The sequence below is a fragment of the Rana temporaria genome, chromosome 12 (assembly GCF_905171775.1).
Source record: "Rana temporaria chromosome 12, aRanTem1.1, whole genome shotgun sequence".
NCBI classification, from domain to species: domain Eukaryota; kingdom Metazoa; phylum Chordata; class Amphibia; order Anura; family Ranidae; genus Rana; species Rana temporaria.
The window spans coordinates 11,060,615-11,082,183 of NC_053500.1; the positions used below are offsets into that span (position 1 = coordinate 11,060,615).

General features: G+C 42.6%; 1 protein-coding gene across 1 annotated transcript in view; it reads right to left on the reverse strand.

The window, feature by feature from the left end:
* The window catches only part of PTPN1 (protein tyrosine phosphatase non-receptor type 1), a 94,609-nt gene extending 76,953 nt beyond the window's left edge, over positions 1 to 17,656 (reverse strand). The window contains exon 1 of the mRNA XM_040331469.1: positions 17,509 to 17,656. Within this exon, the coding sequence (XP_040187403.1) occupies positions 17,509 to 17,571 (63 nt within the window). The 5' untranslated portion in view covers positions 17,572 to 17,656. The remainder of the gene's footprint in view (positions 1 to 17,508) is intronic.
* Between the last annotated feature and the right edge of the window lie 3,913 nt (positions 17,657 to 21,569).

The following is a 21,569-nucleotide window of genomic DNA, read 5'->3' on the forward strand; positions in this document are numbered from 1 at the left end:
CAGCTGCATATCAATTAGGGAAAAAAGGTACTTTTTTTAAAATTATTTTTATTAAAATAATTACAGTGCCATCATCCATATACAGAAATAGAAGGGACAATGTAAATTAAACAGTGTGGGCCAGATTCAGGTAGACTTACGATGGGCGCATCAGTAGATACGCCGTCGTAAGTCCGAATCCCAGCCGTCGTATATTTAAGCGTATTCTCAAACTGAGATACGCTTAAATATTGCTAAGATACGACCGGCGTAAGTCTCCTACGCCGTTGTATCTTAACTGCATATTTACGCTGGCCGCTAGGGGCGTGTACGCTGATTTACACCTAGAATATGTCGCAGTAAAGATACGCCGTTTACGCAAGGGGTTTTCAGGTGTAAAGATAAACCACCAAAAAGATGGCGCAGCCAATGTTAAGTATGGACGTCGGAACCGCGTAAAATTTTTAAAATTTTACGTCATTTGCTTAACTCGTCCGTAAATGGGGCTGGCCGTAATTTACGTTCACGTCGAAAGCATTGACGATTTGCCGACGTAATTTGGAGCATGCGCACTGGGATACGTCCATGGACGGCGCATGCGCTGTTCGATCGAAACATCATTTACGTGGGGTCACACTAAATATGCATAAAACATGCCCACAGCTTCAACATTTGAATTAGGCATGCTTACCCTGGCCCTCATACGCTACGCCGCCGTAACTTTTGGCGCAAAATCTTTGAGAATACAATACTCGCCTCTCCAAGTTACGGCGGCGTAGCGTATAGGAGATACGCTACGCCCGCCTAAATGTATGTGAATCTAGCCCTGTTTGTTTAGTATCACTTTAAAGTGAAAAGGGAAAAGCTCCACTTGTCTGCCTCCTCTCCCCTGGTTTTGACAGGTACCCGCTCCCACTTCCGGCTCAGTTCACAGCAGCAAAGTGAGCTGGATTTGTAGCTGTTGACTTTTAATATTATTTTTTTTTTTTTTTGGGGGGGGGAGGGGGACTTCCCTCTAAGCACCAAATTAATAAAAGCATGAAGATTTGTAAATTAGTTGCTTGAATATATTGGACTTTACTAGAAACTGCTGCACACCACTTTAAGGGCTCGCTCACACAAGCGGTAATAGGGTGGTAAAAGCCTGCGGTTGATCTGCGTTTTTGGACAGAAGTGAACAGCAGGACATACATCTCATGGGGCCCGATGTGCCATCCTTGTTACCAAACCTGGTCTGAAGTCTACTTATTTATGCAGTGCAGACAGAGGGCTAGATTCACATAGATCAGCAGATCTTTAGATCCGCGTGATCTATGTGATTTAAGATCCGCTGCCGCAAGTTTGAGAGGCAAGTGGCTAATTCACTAAACACTTACCTCCAAACTTGCGGCGGCGGATCGTAAATCCCCCAGCGGAATTCAAATTCCGCGGCTAGGGGGAGTGTACTATTTAAATCAGGCGCGTCCCCGCGCCGATTTAAATGAGGATGCGCCGTCCGCGAAATTTCCCGGCGTGCATTGCTCCCACTGACGTCGCTAAGACGTCAGTGGTTTCGGCGTGAGCGTAACTAGCGACGATCGGGTTTGAGAATCGACGTACGCAAACGACGTAAAAAAAATAAAAAAAAATAAAAATTGACGCGGGGACGACGACTATACTTAACATTGGCTGCGCCTCATAGAAGCAGGGGTAAGTATACGCCGGGAAAACCGCTACGTAAACGTTGTAACAACACTGTCGGGCCCGCGTACATTCGTGAATTGGCGTATCACGCTGATTTACATATTTCTCAGCGTAAATCCGAGAGAACGCCCCCCGCGGCCATTTTTAAATTGCAGTTAAGATCCGACGGTGTAACACAGTTACACCTGTCGGATCTTAGTCATATCTATGCGTAACTGATTCTATGAATCAGTCGCATAGATACGACCGACGCAACTCAGAGATACGACGGCGTATCAGGAGATACACCGTTGTATCTCTATGTGAATCTGGCCCAGAATGTAAACAAACCCATGTTTACACACAAGCGGGATCCTGCGGGTTTAAGGACAGGAAAAGGTAACATTGTATATTTATAGATTCCCGCACACAGATATACAATGTTTATAAACACTGTCTCTTCTTATTATTGGAAGTTGTGTTTGAAAACAAACTAGAATTCTCATTCCAATAAATTCATCTTCTCTTTAATGGGACTGCTGTAACCAAAGCACCAGAGAACATCTCCATCTGAAACTTTTCTACCAATCACATTCCAGGAGCCGAACATGCTTGCAAAAAAATAAAAACTCCTCACTTATCTGAGCCTACAGACTTCTTTTTAAAGAGACCCTGTCATCGAATCTAAAACATTGCGATTAAAAGCACGAGAAGGTTCAGTATTTTTATTTCCTGTTATCGTGGGAACCTACCCACAATCCACCCCGGTAACAGAGGACACCTGCCAGAGATTGTCCCGGTGATCTGACGATGTGGTTTCCGGCTATCGAGATGGTTCCTGTAAGGACTGCGCAGGCGCAATCCTTGCCGACGGAAATCACCGAACCTCCAGGGCGACGTGGAATTTGAGGTAAGTGGCCACTTTTTTTTTTAAACATCCTCCAATCCACTGGGATGTTAAGGAATGAGCCTGGATGCCGGGCGAGGTTCGGAGATTTCCGTCGGCAAGGATTGCACCTGCGCAGTCCTTACAGGAACCATCTCGATAGAGGAACCATACCGACAAGTCACCGGCTTTTGATTTTTCCTGGTGGGTCGGCTATGTTTTGTCCCATGAACAGTTCATATGCCCCCCTGTTTTTGCAGTCTCTCGTTTTGGTTGCTAGTACGCTGCCAGGACTCTGTGCATCATTGGTTGCTAGGAAGCTGGCGATTGCCTGCACCATAATAATAAATGAAGCCGAGCATCCCAGCCACCAGTATCCTGACAACCAGCTCAGTATAGGTGCCTGTGTACTAGGGTTGTCCAGATACCGATACCAGTATCGGTATCGGGACCGATACCGAGTATTTGCGGGAGTACTCGTGCAAATACCCCTGATACCTAAATAGAATACTTCCCCCCCCTTTCCCCCCCCCGTCGCTGCCGCCGCATCGAGGGACATGGCTAGAGGGACATTGCTGCATATGTGAGGGACATGGCTAGAGGGACATTGCTGCATATGTGAGGGACATGGCTAGAGGGACATTGCTGCATATGTGAGGGACATGGCTAGAGGGACATTGCTGCATATGTGAGGGACATGGCTAGAGGGACATGGCTGCATATGTGAGGGACATGGCTAGAGGGACATGGCTGCATATGTGAGGGACATGGCTAGAGGGACATGGCTGCATATGTGAGGGACATGGCTGCATATGTGGGGGACATGGCTGCATATGGGGGGACATGGCTGCATTTGGGGACACATTTAAAAAAAGTATCGGTATTCGGTATCGGCGACTACTTGAAAAAAAGTATCAGTACTTGTACTCGGTCCTAAAAAAGTGGTATCGGGACAACCCTACTGTGTACATAGGGCCATATTACAGCGGCACTTCACTCAAAAAAGTGAAAGTGTTTTTCGGTTGGTAGGACGCCGTTACAGAAACGAATGATCCTCTACCTCAATGGTTGATTGGAGGCTGGCGGTTGTCTTCACCATAACAATAAATTAAGCCGAGTGTCGCAGCCGCCGGAATCCTGGAATCCAGCTCAGTAAAGGTGCCTTTGTACACAGGGCAACATTACAAGGAGGAAAGCGGAACTTCACTCAAAAAAGTGAAAGTGGTTTTTGGTTGCTAGTACGCTGTCGGTTGCCAGGACGCTGTGCATCAAAAGTTGCTAGGAAGCTGGCAGTTGCCTGCACCATAACAATAAATGAAGCCAAGCATCCCAGCTGCCAGCATCCTGGCAACCAGCTCAGTAGTGCCTGTGTACTAGGGTTGCACCGATACCAATACAGAATTAGTACAGCATCGGTGCCGATACTGAGCATTTGCACGAGTACTTGCACGATGCTTAATCCGATACCCGTGTCCTCCGCGTAGCAGGAAGTGCCGGAAAGCCTTACAGATGATTGGTGCGGGCAGTTACAGGCACAGATCTCCCTGTGTGGCTTTCAATAAAGCAGCCGACAGTCACTTCTCCTCCTCTCCCTCCCGCGGCTGTCAGCTGCTTTACTGAAAGCTATACAGGGTGATCGATGCCTGTTACTGCCCGCACCAGTCGTCCCAACTGTCCCGTGTCCTCCTCCGGCTCCCCGAGTCCTGCTCTGGTCCCCCTCTGTCCTCCTTTGCCCCCCCGCCTCGTCCTGGATCTGTCAGGATGGAGAGCGGAGAAAGGAGCCAGTAAATATGTAATTTATCGGCTCCTTCCTTTTCTAAATGAACTGTCAGGCCCCGTACACACGAGAGGACCGTTTCCAGCGGATAAATCCTCTGGTGGATTTGGATCTGATGGCCGTACACACCATCAGATCGAAATCCCCGTGGAATACATCCGCGGTGACGTGTTGCACTGTCGCCGCGGCGACGTGCGCGACGCTGGAAGGTAAATACTTCCACGCATGCGTCGAATCATTACGACGCATGCGAGGGAGAGGAGCGGACGGACTGATCCGGTGAGTCTGTACAGACGACCGGATCAGTCCGCTGGACTGGAGTCCAGCGGATAGATTTTGTAGCATGCTACAAAATTTTTATCCGCTGGGAATCTGTCGGCTGGATTTTTATCCGCCGGGAAATGTCCGCTCGGGCCTACACACGACCGGATCTATCTGCTGGAACTGATCCGCGGATCAATCCCAGCAGATAGATCCGGTCGTCTGTACAAGGCCTCAGTGATCACTTTCTATGTCCTTTCATAACTGTCACTGAGCATCGTTTCCGTTTATGAATGAAGAGGATCCTCTGTCTCCTGTCCATTCATCTTGGGTGCAGCTGAGGCTGCCGAGAAAGGGACTAGGGAATCTGTGTCCTCAGTACCTTTCACGGTTTCAAAATTAAGATGTCGGGGGTCTGTTTGTTTAGACCCCTGATATCTCACCAAAGCTCCCCAAACAGGGATGATAAAAAATAAATTATAATAAAATTGTAATAAATATTTAAAAGGTAAAATTGTAAAAAAAAAACAAAAAAAAACACTGACGCCAAAAAAAAGAAAGCATTGTAAAAAAAAAAAAAAAAATCAAGAATTGTAATAAATACATATTTAAAAAGGTTAAATTGTATAAAAAAAAAAAAAAGGAAAAAGCACACACAGACGCCCCCCCCCCCAAAAAATAAAAAAAAAATAAAGCATTGTAAAAGTAAAGAAACATATAAATTGTTAAAAATACATAAAAAAAAAACAACGACACGTTCACGCCTCATCAGTGCTGCATATTAGTGACACTGTCACAATATAAAAAAATAAAAAAAAAGAAGAGTCTTAAAAAAGTGGTATCGGTGCAACCCTACTGTGTACACAGGGCAACATTAAAAGGAGTGAAAAGAGGAACTTCACTCAAAAAAGTGAAAGTGGTTTTCAGTTGCTAGGACTCTGTCCATCAATGGTTGCTAGGAAGCTGGCGGGGCCTGCACCATAACAATAAATAAAGCTAAGTGTCCCAGATGCCCACATCCTGGCAACGAGCTCAGAAAATGTGCCTGCATACAGAGGGCAACATTACAGGGATGAAAGCAGAAATTCACTCAAAAAAGTAAAAACGGTTTTCGGTTGGTAGGACACCGTTACAGAAACAAATGACTTAATGGTTGCTAGGAGGCTGGTGGTTGCCTTTACCCAGGGCTCGACAAATCCCAGTCGCCATGGCGAATAGAAATGGCATCCTGGCGACTTGGTTTGGCTTTTTTTGTGAGCTGGCGCCATCTGGTGGTGAGCCGTTGGTATTACAAGTTAAGCATTACAATTCTAATGTAATTTTTCACTATTTTCACTGCCATCTTCTTCCCTCTAATTAGAACCCCCAAACATTATATATATTTTTTATCCTGACACCCTAGAGAATAAAATGGCAATCGTTGCAATACTTTCTGTCACGCCGTATTCGCGCAGCGGTCTTACAAGCGCACTTTTGCTTCCTCGCCCCAGCCTAAGTTACAGAATATTTTTTTAAGGGGAGGGGGTGGAGAGCAAGTACCAATTTTTATCGATACCCGCTCCCATTTTCCCGCAATTACCACGAGACAAGTATGGCGTCCCTTGCCCAGCCCTCCCCCGCAGCCTCCTGGCACACATCACATGTTCCAAGATGCTGCAGGACCATTCACAAAGCATTGCGATAGCTCAAGCTTTCCAAGATGGCGGTACCAGCGACCCGCAGCGGTAAGAAGAACCAACTGCAGGAAGACAGCACTGGACCCCCAGGCACTTATGAGTACCAGATTTTTTAAAGTCACTGGGCTAGATTCAGAAAGAATTTACGCCGGCGTATCTATTGATACGCCGCGTAAATTCAAATCTGCGCCGGCGTATCTTCTTTCTGTATTCAGAAAGCAAGATACGCCGACATTAGCCTAAGATCCGACTGGCGTAATTCTCTTACGCCGTCGTATCTTAGGGTGCATTCTCAGGCTGGCCGCTAGGTGGCGCTCCCGTTGTTTTCGGCGTAGAGTATGCAAATTACCTAGATACGCCGATTCACAAAACGTACGTGCGCCCGGCAGTAGTTTTTTACGTCGTTTGCGTAAGGCTTTTTACGGCGTAACGTTGCTCCTGCTTTTATGAGGCGCACGCAATGTTAAGTATGGACGTCGTTCCCGCTTCGATTTTTGAATTTTTTACGTCGTTTGCGTAAGTCGTTCGCGAATAGGGCTGGACGTAATTTACGTTCACGTCGAAACCAATACGTTGTTGCGGCGTACTCGGGAACAATGCACACTGGGACATGTACACGGACAGCGCATGCGCCGTTCGTAAAACACGTCAATCACGTCAGGTCATCAAACATTTACATAAAACATGCCCCCCCCTTCCACATTTGAATTACGCACGCTTACGCCGGCCCCATTTGCGCTACGCCGCCGCAACTTACGGAGCAAGTGCTTTGTGAATACTGCACTTGCTCCTGTAAGTTACGGCGGCGTAGCGTAAAGAAGATACGCTGCGCCGCCGTAAGAGGAAGCGCAGCTACGTGAATCTACCCCAATACCTACGGCCTTTAAAAAAAAAAAAAATTCCCCTGGTGTGACGTGATTTAAAAATTGCTAGAAAATGTTACTACCACAGCCCCCTCCAACCTTACACATCATAGCCCTCTCCTCTTCTGGGTGGTCTAACAAGCATTCGTGCTGGCCCAGCTCCTCCTCCCCTCAACACGTAACGCAGCTGTCAGGGGAGGAGCAACCGGGAATACTATACAGCTGGGTGGACACTAGGTCGATCACAGAGCCATGTAGCGGGTAGCTCTAGACCCTACGCAATGCCTCTGATGCCCCATACACACAAGCGGAATTTCCGCCAGCAAAAGTCTGATGTGAGCTTTTCATCGGAAATTCTGACCGTGTGTGTAGGCTCCATCGGACTTTTGCTGGCTTCCATATGAGGAAGATGTCAGTGTCATACAATGTACAGTATAATGATGGAGATGTCAGTGTCATACAGTGTACAGTATAATGATGGAGATGTCAGTGTCATACAGTGTACAGTATAATGATGGAGATGTCAGTGTCACACAGTGTACAGTATAATGATGGAGATGTCAGTGTCACACAGTGTACAGTATAATGATGAGATGTCAGTGTCATACAGTGTACAGTATAATGATGGAGATGTCAGTGTCATACAGTGTACAGTATAATGATGAGAGATGTCAGTGTCATACAGTGTACAGTATAATGATGGAGATGTCAGTGTCATACAGTGTACAGTATAATGATGGAGATGTCAGTGTCATACAGTGTACAGTATAATGATGGAGATGTCAGTGTCATACAGTGTACAGTATAATGAAGGAGATGTCAGTGTCATACAGTGTACAGTATAATGATGAGAGATGTCAGTGTCATACAGTGTACAGTATAATGATGGGAGATGTCAGTGTCATACAGTGTACAGTATAATGATGGAGATGTCAGTGTCACACAGTGTACAGTATAATGATGGAGATGTCAGTGTCACACAGTGTACAGTATAATGATGGAGATGTCAGTGTCATACAGTGTACAGTATAATGATGAGAGATGTCAGTGTCATACAGTGTACAGTATAATGATGGAGATGTCAGTGTCACACAGTGTACAGTATAATGATGGAGATGTCAGTGTCATACAGTGTACAGTATAATGAAGGAGATGTCAGTGTCATACAGTGTACAGTATAATGATGAGAGATGTCAGTGTCATACAGTGTACAGTATAATGATGGGAGATGTCAGTGTCATACAGTGTACAGTATAATGATGAGAGATGTCAGTGTCATACAGTGTACAGTAATGATGGAGATGTCAGTGTCATACAGTGTACAGTATAATGATGGGAGATGTCAGTGTCATACAATGTACAGTATAATGATGGAGATGTCAGTGTCATACAGTGTACAGTATAATGATGGGAGATGTCAGTGTCATACAGTGTACAGTAATGATGGAGATGTCAGTGTCATACAGTGTACAGTATAATGATGGGACATGTCAGTGTCATACAGTGTACAGTATAATGATGAGAGATGTCAGTGTCATACAATGTACAGTAATGATGGAGATGTCAGTGTCATACAGTGTACAGTATAATGATGGGACATGTCAGTGTCATACAGTGTACAGTATAATGATGAGAGATGTCAGTGTCATACAGTGTACAGTATAATGATGGAGATGTCAGTGTCATACAATGTACAGTATAATGATGGGAGATGTCAGTGTCATACAGTGTACAGTATAATGATGAGAGATGTCAGTGTCATACAATGTACAGTATAATGATGAGAGATGTCAGTGTCATACAGTGTACAGTATAATGATGGGAGATGTCAGTGTCATACAGTGTACAGTAATGATGGAGATGTCAGTGTCATACAGTGTACAGTATAATGATGAGAGATGTCAGTGTCATACAGTGTACAGTATAATGATGGAGATGTCAGTGTCATACAGTGTACAGTATAATGATGGAGATGTCAGTGTCATACAGTGTACAGTATAATGATGAGAGATGTCAGTGTCATACAATGTACAGTATAATGATGGAGATGTCAGTGTCATACAGTGTACAGTATAATGATGAGAGATGTCAGTGTCATACAATGTACAGTAATGATGGAGATGTCAGTGTCATACAGTGTACAGTATAATGATGGGAGATGTCAGTGTCATACAGTGTACAGTATAATGATGAGAGATGTCAGTGTCATACAGTGTACAGTATAATGATGAGAGATGTCAGTGTCATACAGTGTACAGTATAATGATGGGAGATGTCAGTGTCATACAGTGTACAGTATAATGAAGGAGATGTCAGTGTCATACAGTGTACAGTATAATGATGGAGATGTCAGTGTCATACAGTGTACAGTATAATGATGGGTGATGTCAGTGTCATACAGTGTACAGTATAATGATGGGACATGTCAGTGTCATACAGTGTACAGTATAATGATGAGAGATGTCAGTGTCATACAGTGTACAGTATAATGATGGAGATGTCAGTGTCATACAGTGTACAGTATAATGATGGGAGATGTCAGTGTCATACAGTGTACAGTATAATGATGAGAGATGTCAGTGTCATACAGTGTACAGTATAATGATGGAGATGTCAGTGTCACACAGTGTACAGTATAATGATGGAGATGTCAGTGTCACACAGTGTACAGTATAATGATGAGAGATGTCAGTGTCATACAGTGTACAGTATAATGATGGAGATGTCAGTGTCATACAGTGTACAGTATAATGATGGAGATGTCAGTGTCATACAGTGTACAGTATAATGATGGAGATGTCAGTGTCATACAGTGTACAGTATAATGATGAGAGATGTCAGTGTCATACAGTGTACAGTATAATGATGGAGATGTCAGTGTCATACAGTGTACAGTATAATGATGAGAGATGTCAGTGTCATACAGTGTACAGTATAATGATGGAGATGTCAGTGTACAGTAGGGAGATGTCAGTGTCATACAGTGTACAGTATAATGATGGGAGATGTCAGTGTCATACAGTGTACAGTATAATGATGGGAGATGTCAGTGTCATACAGTGTACAGTATAATGATGAGAGATGTCAGTGTCATACAGTGTACAGTATAATGATGGGAGATGTCAGTGTCATACAGTGTACAGTATAATGATGGAGATGTCAGTGTCATACAGTGTACAGTAATGATGGAGATGTCAGTGTCATACAGTGTACAGTATAATGATGGGAGATGTCAGTGTCATACAGTGTACAGTATAATGATGGGAGATGTCAGTGTCATACAGTGTACAGTATAATCATGAGAGATGTCAGTGTCATACAATGTACAGTAATGATGGAGATGTCAGTGTCATACAGTGTACAGTATAATGATGGAGATGTCAGTGTCATACAGTGTACAGTATAATGATGGAGATGTCAGTGTCATACAATGTACAGTATAATGATGGAGATGTCAGTGTCATACAGTGTACAGTATAATGATGGAGATGTCAGTGTCATACAATGTACAGTATAATGATGGAGATGTCAGTGTCATACAATGTACAGTAATGATGGAGATGTCAGTGTCATACAGTGTACAGTATAATGATGGAGATGTCAGTGTCATACAGTGTACAGTATAATGATGGGAGATGTCAGTGTCATACAGTGTACAGTATAATGATGGGAGATGTCAGTGTCATACAGTGTACAGTATAATGATGGAGATGTCAGTGTCATACAGTGTACAGTAATGATGGAGATGTCAGTGTCATACAGTGTACAGTATAATGATGAGAGATGTCAGTGTCATACAGTGTACAGTATAATGATGAGAGATGTCAGTGTCATACAGTGTACAGTATAATGATGAGAGATGTCAGTGTCATACAGTGTACAGTATAATGATGAGAGATGTCAGTGTCATACAGTGTACAGTATAATGATGGAGATGTCAGTGTCATACAGTGTACAGTATAATGATGAGAGATGTCAGTGTCATACAGTGTACAGTATAATGATGAGAGATGTCAGTGTCATACAATGTACAGTATAATGATGAGAGATGTCAGTGTCATACAGTGTACAGTATAATGATGAGAGATGTCAGTGTCATACAGTGTACAGTATAATGATGGAGATGTCAGTGTCATACAGTGTACAGTATAATGATGGAGATGTCAGTGTCATACAATGTACAGTATAATGATGGAGATGTCAGTGTCATACAGTGTACAGTATAATGATGGGAGATGTCAGTGTCATACAGTGTACAGTATAATGATGGGAGATGTCAGTGTCATACAGTGTACAGTATAACGATGGAGATGTCAGTGTCATACAGTGTACAGTATAATGGAGATGTCAGTGTCATACAGTGTACAGTATAATGATGGAGATGTCAGTGTCATACAGTGTACAGTAATGATGGAGATGTCAGTGTCATACAGTGTACAGTATAATGATGGAGATGTCAGTGTCATACAGTGTACAGTATAATGATGGAGATGTCAGTGTCATACAGTGTACAGTATAATGATGGAGATGTCAGTGTCATACAGTGTACAGTATAATGATGAGAGATGTCAGTGTCATACAGTGTACAGTATAATGATGGAGATGTCAGTGTCATACAGTGTACAGTATAATGATGAGAGATGTCAGTGTCATACAGTGTACAGTATAATGAAGGAGATGTCAGTGTCATACAATGTACAGTATAATGATGAGAGATGTCAGTGTCATACAGTGTACAGTATAATGATGGAGATGTCAGTGTCATACAGTGTACAGTATAATGAAGGAGATGTCAGTGTCATACAATGTACAGTATAATGATGAGAGATGTCAGTGTCATACAGTGTACAGTATAATGAAGGAGATGTCAGTGTCATACAGTGTACAGTATAATGATGGAGATGTCAGTGTCATACAGTGTACAGTATAATGATGGAGATGTCAGTGTCATACAGTGTACAGTATAATGATGGAGATGTCAGTGTCATACAGTGTACAGTATAATGATGAGATGTCAGTGTCATACAGTGTACAGTATAATGATGAGATGTCAGTGTCATACAGTGTACAGTATAATGATGAGATGTCAGTGTCATACAGTGTACAGTATAATGATGGAGATGTCAGTATCATACAGTGTACAGTATAATGATGGAGATGTCAGTGTCATACAGTGTACAGTAAAATGATGGGAGATGTCAGTGTCATACAGTGTACAGTATAATGATGAGAGATGTCAGTGTCATACAATGTACAGTATAATGATGAGAGATGTCAGTGTCATACAGTGTACAGTATAATGATGAGAGATGTCAGTGTCATACAGTGTACAGTATAATGATGGAGATGTCAGTGTCATACAGTGTACAGTATAATGATGAGAGATGTCAGTGTCATACAGTGTACAGTATAATGATGGGACATGTCAGTGTCATACAGTGTACAGTATAATGATGGAGATGTCAGTGTCATACAGTGTACAGTATAATGATGGGAGATGTCAGTGTCATACAGTGTACAGTATAATGATGGGAGATGTCAGTGTCATACAGTGTACAGTATAATGATGAGAGATGTCAGTGTCATACAGTGTACAGTATAATGATGGAGATGTCAGTGTCATACAGTGTACAGTATAATGATGGAGATGTCAGTGTCATACAGTGTACAGTATAATGAGAGATGTCAGTGTCATACAGTGTACAGTATAATGATGGGAGATGTCAGTGTCATACAGTGTACAGTATAATGATGGGCGATGTCAGTGTCATACAGTGTACAGTATAATGATGAGAGATGTCAGTGTACAGTAGGGAGATGTCAGTGTCATACAGTGTACAGTATAATGATGGAGATGTCAGTGTCATACAGTATAATGATGAGAGATGTCAGTGTCATACAGTGTACAGTATAATGATGGAGATGTCAGTGTCATACAGTGTACAGTATAATGATGAGAGATGTCAGTGTCATACAGTATAATGATGGGAGATGTCAGTGTCATACAGTGTACAGTATAATGATGGGAGATGTCAGTGTCGTACAGTATAATGATGGAGATGTCAGTGTCATACAGTGTACAGTATAATGATGGAGATGTCAGTGTCATACAGTGTACAGTATAATGATGGAGATGTCAGTGTCATACAGTGTACAGTATAATGATGGAGATGTCAGTGTCATACAGTGTACAGTATAATGATGAGAGATGTCAGTGTCATACAGTATAATGATGGGAGATGTCAGTGTCATACAGTGTACAGTATAATGATGGGAGATGTCAGTGTCGTACAGTATAATGATGGAGATGTCAGTGTCATACAGTGTACAGTATAATGATGGAGATGTCAGTGTCATACAGTGTACAGTATAATGATGGAGATGTCAGTGTCATACAGTGTACAGTATAATGATGGAGATGTCAGTGTCATACAGTGTACAGTATAATGATGAGAGATGTCAGTGTCATACAGTATAATGATGGGAGATGTCAGTGTCATACAGTGTACAGTATAATGATGGAGATGTCAGTGTCATACAGTGTACAGTATAATGATGAGAGATGTCAGTGTCATACAGTGTACAGTATAATGATGGAGATGTCAGTGTCATACAGTGTACAGTATAATGATGAGAGATGTCAGTGTCATACAGTGTACAGTATAATGATGGAGATGTCAGTGTCATACAGTGTACAGTATAATGATGGAGATGTCAGTGTCATACAGTGTACAGTATAATGATGGAGATGTCAGTGTCATACAGTGTACAGTATAATGATGAGAGATGTCAGTGTCATACAGTATAATGATGGGAGATGTCAGTGTCATACAGTGTACAGTATAATGATGGGAGATGTCAGTGTCGTACAGTATAATGATGGAGATGTCAGTGTCATACAGTGTACAGTATAATGATGGAGATGTCAGTGTCATACAGTGTACAGTATAATGATGAGAGATGTCAGTGTCATACAGTGTACAGTATAATGATGGAGATGTCAGTGTCATACAGTGTACAGTATAATGATGAGAGATGTCAGTGTCATACAGTGTACAGTATAATGATGGAGATGTCAGTGTCATACAGTGTACAGTATAATGATGGGAGATGTCAGTGTCATACAGTGTACAGTATAATGATGGAGATGTCAGTGTCATACAATGTACAGTATAATGATGGAGATGTCAGTGTCATACAGTGTACAGTATAATGATGAGAGATGTCAGTGTCATACAGTGTAAAGTATAATGATGGAGATGTCAGTGTCATACAGTGTACAGTATAATGATGGAGATGTCAGTGTCATACAATGTACAGTATAATGATGGAGATGTCAGTGTCATACAGTGTACAGTATAATGATGAGAGATGTCAGTGTCATACAGTGTACAGTATAATGATGAGAGATGTCAGTGTCATACAGTATAATGATGGAGATGTCAGTGTCATACAGTGTACAGTATAATGATGGAGATGTCAGTGTCATACAGTGTACAGTATAATGATGGGAGATGTCAGTGTCATACAGTGTACAGTATAATGATGGAGATGTCAGTGTCATACAATGTACAGTATAATGATGAGAGATGTCAGTGTCATACAGTGTACAGTATAATGATGGGAGATGTCAGTGTCATACAGTGTACAGTATAATGATGAGATGTCAGTGTACAGTAGGGAGATGTCAGTGTACAGTAGGGAGACGTCAGTGTACAGTAGAGAGACGTCAGTGTACAGTAGAGAGACGTCAGTGTACAGTAGTAGAGAGATGTCAGTGTACAGTAGAGAGATGTCAGTGTACAGTAGGGAGATGTCAGTGTACAGTAGGGAGATGTCAGTGTACAGTAGTAGAGAGATGTCAGTGTACAGTAGTAGAGAGATGTCAGTGTACAGTAGGGAGATGTCAGTGTACAGTAGGGAGATGTCAGTGTACAGTAGTAGAGAGATGTCAGTGTACAGTAGGGAGATGTCAGTGTACAGTAGGGAGATGTCAGTGTACAGTAGTAGAGAGATGTCAGTGTACAGTAGAGAGATGTCAGTGTACAGTAGGGAGATGTCAGTGTACAGCAGGGAGATGTCAGTGTACAGTAGAGAGATGCCAGTGTACAGTAGGGAGATGCCAGTGTACAGTAGGGAGATGTCAGTGTACAGTATAATGAGATGTCAGTGTACAGTATAATGAGATGTCAGTGTACAGTATAATGAGATGTCAGTGTACAGTAGAGAGATGTCAGTGTACAGTAGAGAGATGTCAGTGTACAGTATAATGAGATGTCAGTGTACAGTATAATGAGATGTCAGTGTACAGTATAATGAGATGTCAGTGTACAGTAGAGAGATGTCAGTGTACAGTAGGGAGATGTCAGTGTACAGTAGGGAGATGTCAGTGTACAGTAGTAGAGAGATGTCAGTGCACAGTAGGGAGATGTCAGTGTACAGCAGGGAGATGTCAGTGTACAGCAGGGAGATGTCAGTGTACAGCAGGGAGATGTCAGTGTACAGCAGGGAGATGTCAGTGTACAGTAGGGAGATGTCAGTGTACAGTAGAGAGATGTCAGTGCACAGTAGGGAGATGTCAGTGTACAGTAGGGAGATGTCAGTGTACAGTAGGGAGATGTCAGTGTACAGTAGGGAGATGTCAGTGTACAGTAGTAGAGAGATGTCAGTGTACAGTAGTAGAGAGATGTCAGTGTACAGTAGTAGAGAGATGTCAGTGTACAGTAGGGAGATGTCAGTGTACTGTAGGGAGATGTCAGTGTACAGTAGAGAGATGTCAGTGCACAGTAGGGAGATGTCAGTGTACAGTAGGGAGATGTCAGTGTACAGTAGGGAGATGTCAGTGTACAGTAGTAGAGAGATGTCAGTGTACAGTAGTAGAGAGATGTCAGTGTACAGTAGTAGAGAGATGTCAGTGTACAGTAGGGAGATGTCAGTGTACTGTAGGGAGATGTCAGTGTACAGTAGGGAGATGTCAGTGTACAGTAGGGAGATGTCAGTGTACAGTAGGGAGCTGTCAGCGTACAGTAGGGAGATGTCAGTGTACAGTAGGGAGATGGAGATGTCAGTGTACAGTAGGGAGATGTCAGTGTACTGTAGGGAGATGTCAGTGTACTGTAGGGAGATGTCAGTGTACAGTAGAGAGATGTCAGTGTACAGTAGGGAGATGTCAGCGTACAGTAGGGAGATGTCAGTGTACAGTAGGGAGATGTCAGTGTACAGTAGGGAGATGTCAGTGTACAGTAGGGAGATGTCAGTGTACAGTAGGGAGATGTCAGTGTACAGTAGGGAGATGGAGATGTCAGTGTACAGTAGGGAGATGTCAGTGTACAGTAGGGAGATGTCAGTGTACAGTAGGGAGATGTCAGTGTACAGTAGGGAGATGTCAGTGTACAGTAGTAGAGAGATGTCAGTGTACAGTAGGGAGATGTCAGTGTACAGTAGGGAGATGGAGATGTCAGTGTACAGTAGGGAGATGGAGATGTCAGTGTACAGTAGGGAGATGTCAGTGTACAGTAGGGAGATGTCAGTGTACAGTAGGGAGATGGAGATGTCAGTGTACAGTAGGGAGATGTCAGTGTACAGTAGGGAGATGTCAGTGTACAGTAGGGAGATGTCAGTGTACAGTAGGGAGATGTCAGTGTACAGTAGAGAGATGGAGATGTCAGTGTACAGTAGGGAGATGTCAGTGTACAGTAGAGAGATGGAGATGTCAGTGTACAGTAGAGAGATGTCAGTGTACAGTAGAGAGATGTCAGTGTACAGTAGGGAGATGTCAGTGTACAGGAGGGAGATGTCAGTGTACAGTATAGAGATGTCAGTGTACAGTAGGGAGATGTCAGTGTACAGTAGAGAGATGGAGATGTCAGTGTACAGTAGAGAGATGTCAGTGTACAGTAGGGAGATGTCAGTGTACAGGAGGGAGATGTCAGTGTACAGGAGGGAGATGTCAGTGTACAGTAGGGAGATGTCAGTGTACAGTAGGGAGATGTCAGTGTACAGTAGGGAGATGTCCGTGTACAGTAGGGAGATGTCCGTGTACAGTAGGGAGATGTCCGTGTACTGTAGGGAGATGTCAGTGTACAGTAGGGAGATGTCAGTGTACAGTAGGGAGATGTCAGTGTACAGTAGGGAGATGTCAGTGTACAGTAGGGAGATGTCAGTGTACAGTAGAGAGATGTCAGTGTACAGTAGGGAGATGTCAGTGTACAGTAGGGAGATGTCAGCGTACAGTAGGGAGAAGTGAGTGGAGGGCTCTAGTTCAGAGGGGCACACAATCAGTACACATGTAATCAGTGTTGGTTGTCACTGAAGGGCCCCTCATGAGAGAAGAGCACAGCAGGGACCTCCCTGCAGGTCACACGGCCCCTCCCCCTTGGGTCTTGGCCCCTCCCCCGCGCTCACCTGGTATAGGGAGCCCCAGCCGCTGTTGGTGTCGGCCTCCCGGAACTCCCTTTCTATGTCCATGTCGGGCCGCCGCCGCGTCTCCGCTCCCTCCTCCTCCCGCTCCGGCCTTACTCCACTGTGCACGCAGCCGGAAGGGCGCACTCCCACCCGAAGAGTCACTTCCGTCTCCCGGGCCAACCATTGCCCAGGTGGGCGGGGACGAACCCGGAAGTATCCACTCTGGAACGCAACCAGAGTCTGATTGGAGGTAGTGTGTGTGTGTGTGTACAGAGACATGCTGATGTCACGTGACATTCCGGCTGCGATTTCTTCACTTCATTCACAACATTGCTCCGCGCGTCTGTATTTGGGGTATGACGTCACTGCTTATAACTTCTGTGCACAGCGCCTCATGGTGGGGGTATGCCGGAATGTCTGTCACATAGAGTTTGTAGTTTTAGGATATGAAGGTATATCATGTCAAATGTTCTACATCATTTATATTTTGTATATATTTCACGATGTAAGTCTTGTATGTACCAATAAATATTGAGGGTTTTTCATATTTATGATTTTTTTCATTTATTTGAATTCTGTGAGGTAAAATTTCCCTCATTTCTAAGTTTAATATGAGGTAAAATTTCTCCAATTTCCCAGTATAATATGAGGTAAAACTTCCCCCATTTCCCAGTTAGTATAATGTGAGTTTTCTTCCCATTTCCCAGTATAATGTGAGTTTTTCCCCCATTTCCCAGTATAATGTGAGTTTTTTCCCCCATTTCCCAGTATAATGTGAGTTTGTTTCCCCATTTCCCAGTATAATGTGAGTTTTTTTTCCCATTTCCCAGTATATCATGAGGTATATTTTATTGTAATTATGGGGTGAATTTTCTTCTCCCTTTTCTCTGTGAATTTTCTCCACATTCCCATTATTATTATAACATTTCCCAGGTAAAATTTCCCAGTATATTGTGAGTTTAAATTTCTTAAATTTCCCAGTATATTGTGAGGTCAAATTTCTCCCATCTCCCAGTATAATATCAGGTACATTTTCTCATATTTCTCAGTATAGTGTGAGGTTAAATTCTTTCAATTTCTCATTATAGGGTGAGGTCAAATTTCTCCAATTTCCCAGTATAATATGAGGTAAAATTTCTCCCATTTCCCAGTATATCATGAGGTTAAATTTCTTCCAATTCCCAGTATAATGTGAGGTAACATTTCTGCCAGTATATTGCGAGGACACATTTCTCCCATTTCCCAGAATAATACAAAATAAAATATCCCAGTATATTGTGAGGTAAAATTTCTCAGTATATTATAAGGTTAAATTTCTTCCATTTCCCAGTATAATATGAGGTAACATTTCTGCCATTTCCTAGTATAATATGAGGTAAAAATTATGCCATTTCCTAATTTAGTGCAAGGTCAAATGTCTCCCATTTCCCAGTGTATTGTGAGGTCAAATTTCTCCAATTTCCCAGTATATTGTGAGGTAAAATTTCTTCAACTTCCCAGTATATTATGAGGGTAAATTTCTTCCTTTTCTCATTATAATATGAGGTAACATTTCTGCAATTTATTATTTAATGCAAGGTCAAATTTCCCAGTATAATACAAGGTAATATTTCCCAGTATATTGTGAGTTAAAATTCTTCCCATTTCCCTGTTATTATTAAGTACATTTTCAGATGTTTTGTAATTAGGAGGTGAGTCTTTCCCCTGTTTCTCTGTGCATTTTCTCCCTTTTCCTGTATATTGTGAGGTAAATTTTCTTCCATTTCCTCATATGATGTGAGGTAAAATTTCTCCCATTTCCTAGTATAATATGAAGTAAAATTTCTACAATTTTCTAGTATAATGTGAGCTCAAATTTCTCCCATTTACAAGTATAATCTGAGGTAAAATTTCCCAGTATATTGTGAGTTCAAATTCTTCAAATTTTTCAGTATATTGTGAGGTCAAGTTTCTCCCATTTCCCAGTATAATGTGAGGTAAAAATTCTTCCATTTCCTAGTATGTTGTGAGGTTGAATTTCTCCAATTTCCCAGTATATTGTGAGGTTATATTTCTCCCATTTCCCAAAATAATATGAGGTCACATTTCTCCCATTTCTCAGTATATTGTGAGGGTAAATTTCTCAAATTTCTCAGTATAATGTGAGGTAAAATCTTTCCCATTTCTGACATTTCCTAATTTAATGGAAGGTCAAATGTCTCCCATTTTTCAGTATAATATGAGTTAAAATTTCCCAGTATATTGTGAGGTAAAATTCTTCCCATTTCTCAGTATTTTATGAGGTAAATTTTCAGATATTGTTTTGTAATTGTGAGGTGAGTCTTCTCCCTTTTCTCTGTGTATTTTCTCCCCTTTCCAGCATTTTTTTAGGTGAATTTTCTCCCATTTCCCCGGTATAATATGACGTCAAACTTCTCCCATTTCCCAGTATATTTTGAGATAAAATTTCTCCCATTTTACATTATAATATGAGGTAACATTTCTGCCATTTGCTAGTATAATGTGAGGTAAAATTTTCCCATTTCCCACTATAAATCAATGTAAAATTTCCCAGTATATTGTGAGTTCGAATTCTTTCCATTTCCCAATATAATGTAAGGTAAATTTCTCCCAGTTCATTGTGAGGTCAAATTTCTCCTATTTCCCAGCATAATGTGAGGTCAAATTTCCCCATTTTCCAGTATATTGTGAGTTTGAATTCCTTCCGTTCTTCAGTATAATGTGAGGTTAATTTCTTCCATTTCCAAGTATATGATGAGGTAATTTTCTGATGTTTTATTGTAATTTGAATACAAATATGCCAAAAACACTAAAATCTGCCCGATTTGAGACACAAAAAAAGATCCAGAACTTTTTTGAGCTTCAGGTGTCTGGCTTAAAGCGGGGGTTCACCCTAGAATACATTTTTTTTTTTTTTTTTTTATTCTATCATAAAATTCGGCATCGTAGCGCGAGCTACAGTATGCCGGTCTTACATTTTTTATCCCCGTACTCACTGTTTAATCCGACCTAGACGATTCCGTCTGCCCACGGGGAATGGGCGTTCCAATCCAGACGGAAAGTGATTGACGGCCGACTCTGGCGCGTCACGCTTCTCCGGAAATAGCCGAAATAGGCTTGGCTCTTCACGGCGCCTGCGCATAGCCTGTGCGCAGGCGCCGTGAAGAGCCGAGACCTACTCCGGCTGTCTTCGGGGAGCGTGACGTGCCAGAGTCGGCCGTCAATCACCCTCCCTCTTGCTAGGAACGCCCATTCCCCGCGGCAGACGGAATCGTCTATGTACGATTAAACAGTGAGTACGGGGTTAAAAAATGTAAGACCGGCATACTGTAGCTCGCGATACGATGCCGAATTTTATGCTGAAATGTTGTTCAGCAGGGTGAACCACCGCTTTAATGCAACTTGTAGTGGAGATGTGAATCTTCTCCATAGAGAATAATTGATTTTTTTCTCCTCCAACGTTTTGAAGCTTCAAGCTACAAACCGCTGAGGTGTGAATGGGTCCTAACATTTCCTATACAGTAACATAAAATAAATCTCCATCATGGAGAAAAAAAAAAAAAAAACGAAAAGTTTTGTTGCTTGTGTTACTAGTTTCTTGTCCTTTACTCCCTCCTGTGGTGACACAGAAAAACTCTCTATGCAAGTAAGAGGAACCTGTAGATAAAAACAAAGGCCCGGATTCACATACATCGGCGCATATTTATGCGGGCGTAGCGTATCTAATATACGCTACGCCGACGCAGCGCACAGAGGCTTCACAGAGGATTCACAAAGCGCTCGCTCCCACTCGCTCTTAAAGATACGCTGGGTTTCCTCTGCGTAAGCCAGCGTAGGTGGAAGTGGGCGTGAGCCATGCTAATGAGGCGTGACCCCATGCAAATGATAAGTCAAGCGCCATAGAAGTACTTAAAATGAACGGCGCATGCACCGTCCCGTGGCCGCATCCCTGTGCGCATGCTCAGAATCACGTCGGAACTACTCCCTAAGATACGACGGATCACTGCCTACGACGTGAAAGTAACCTATGCCTAGTCATATTCACGTACAACGTAAACGAC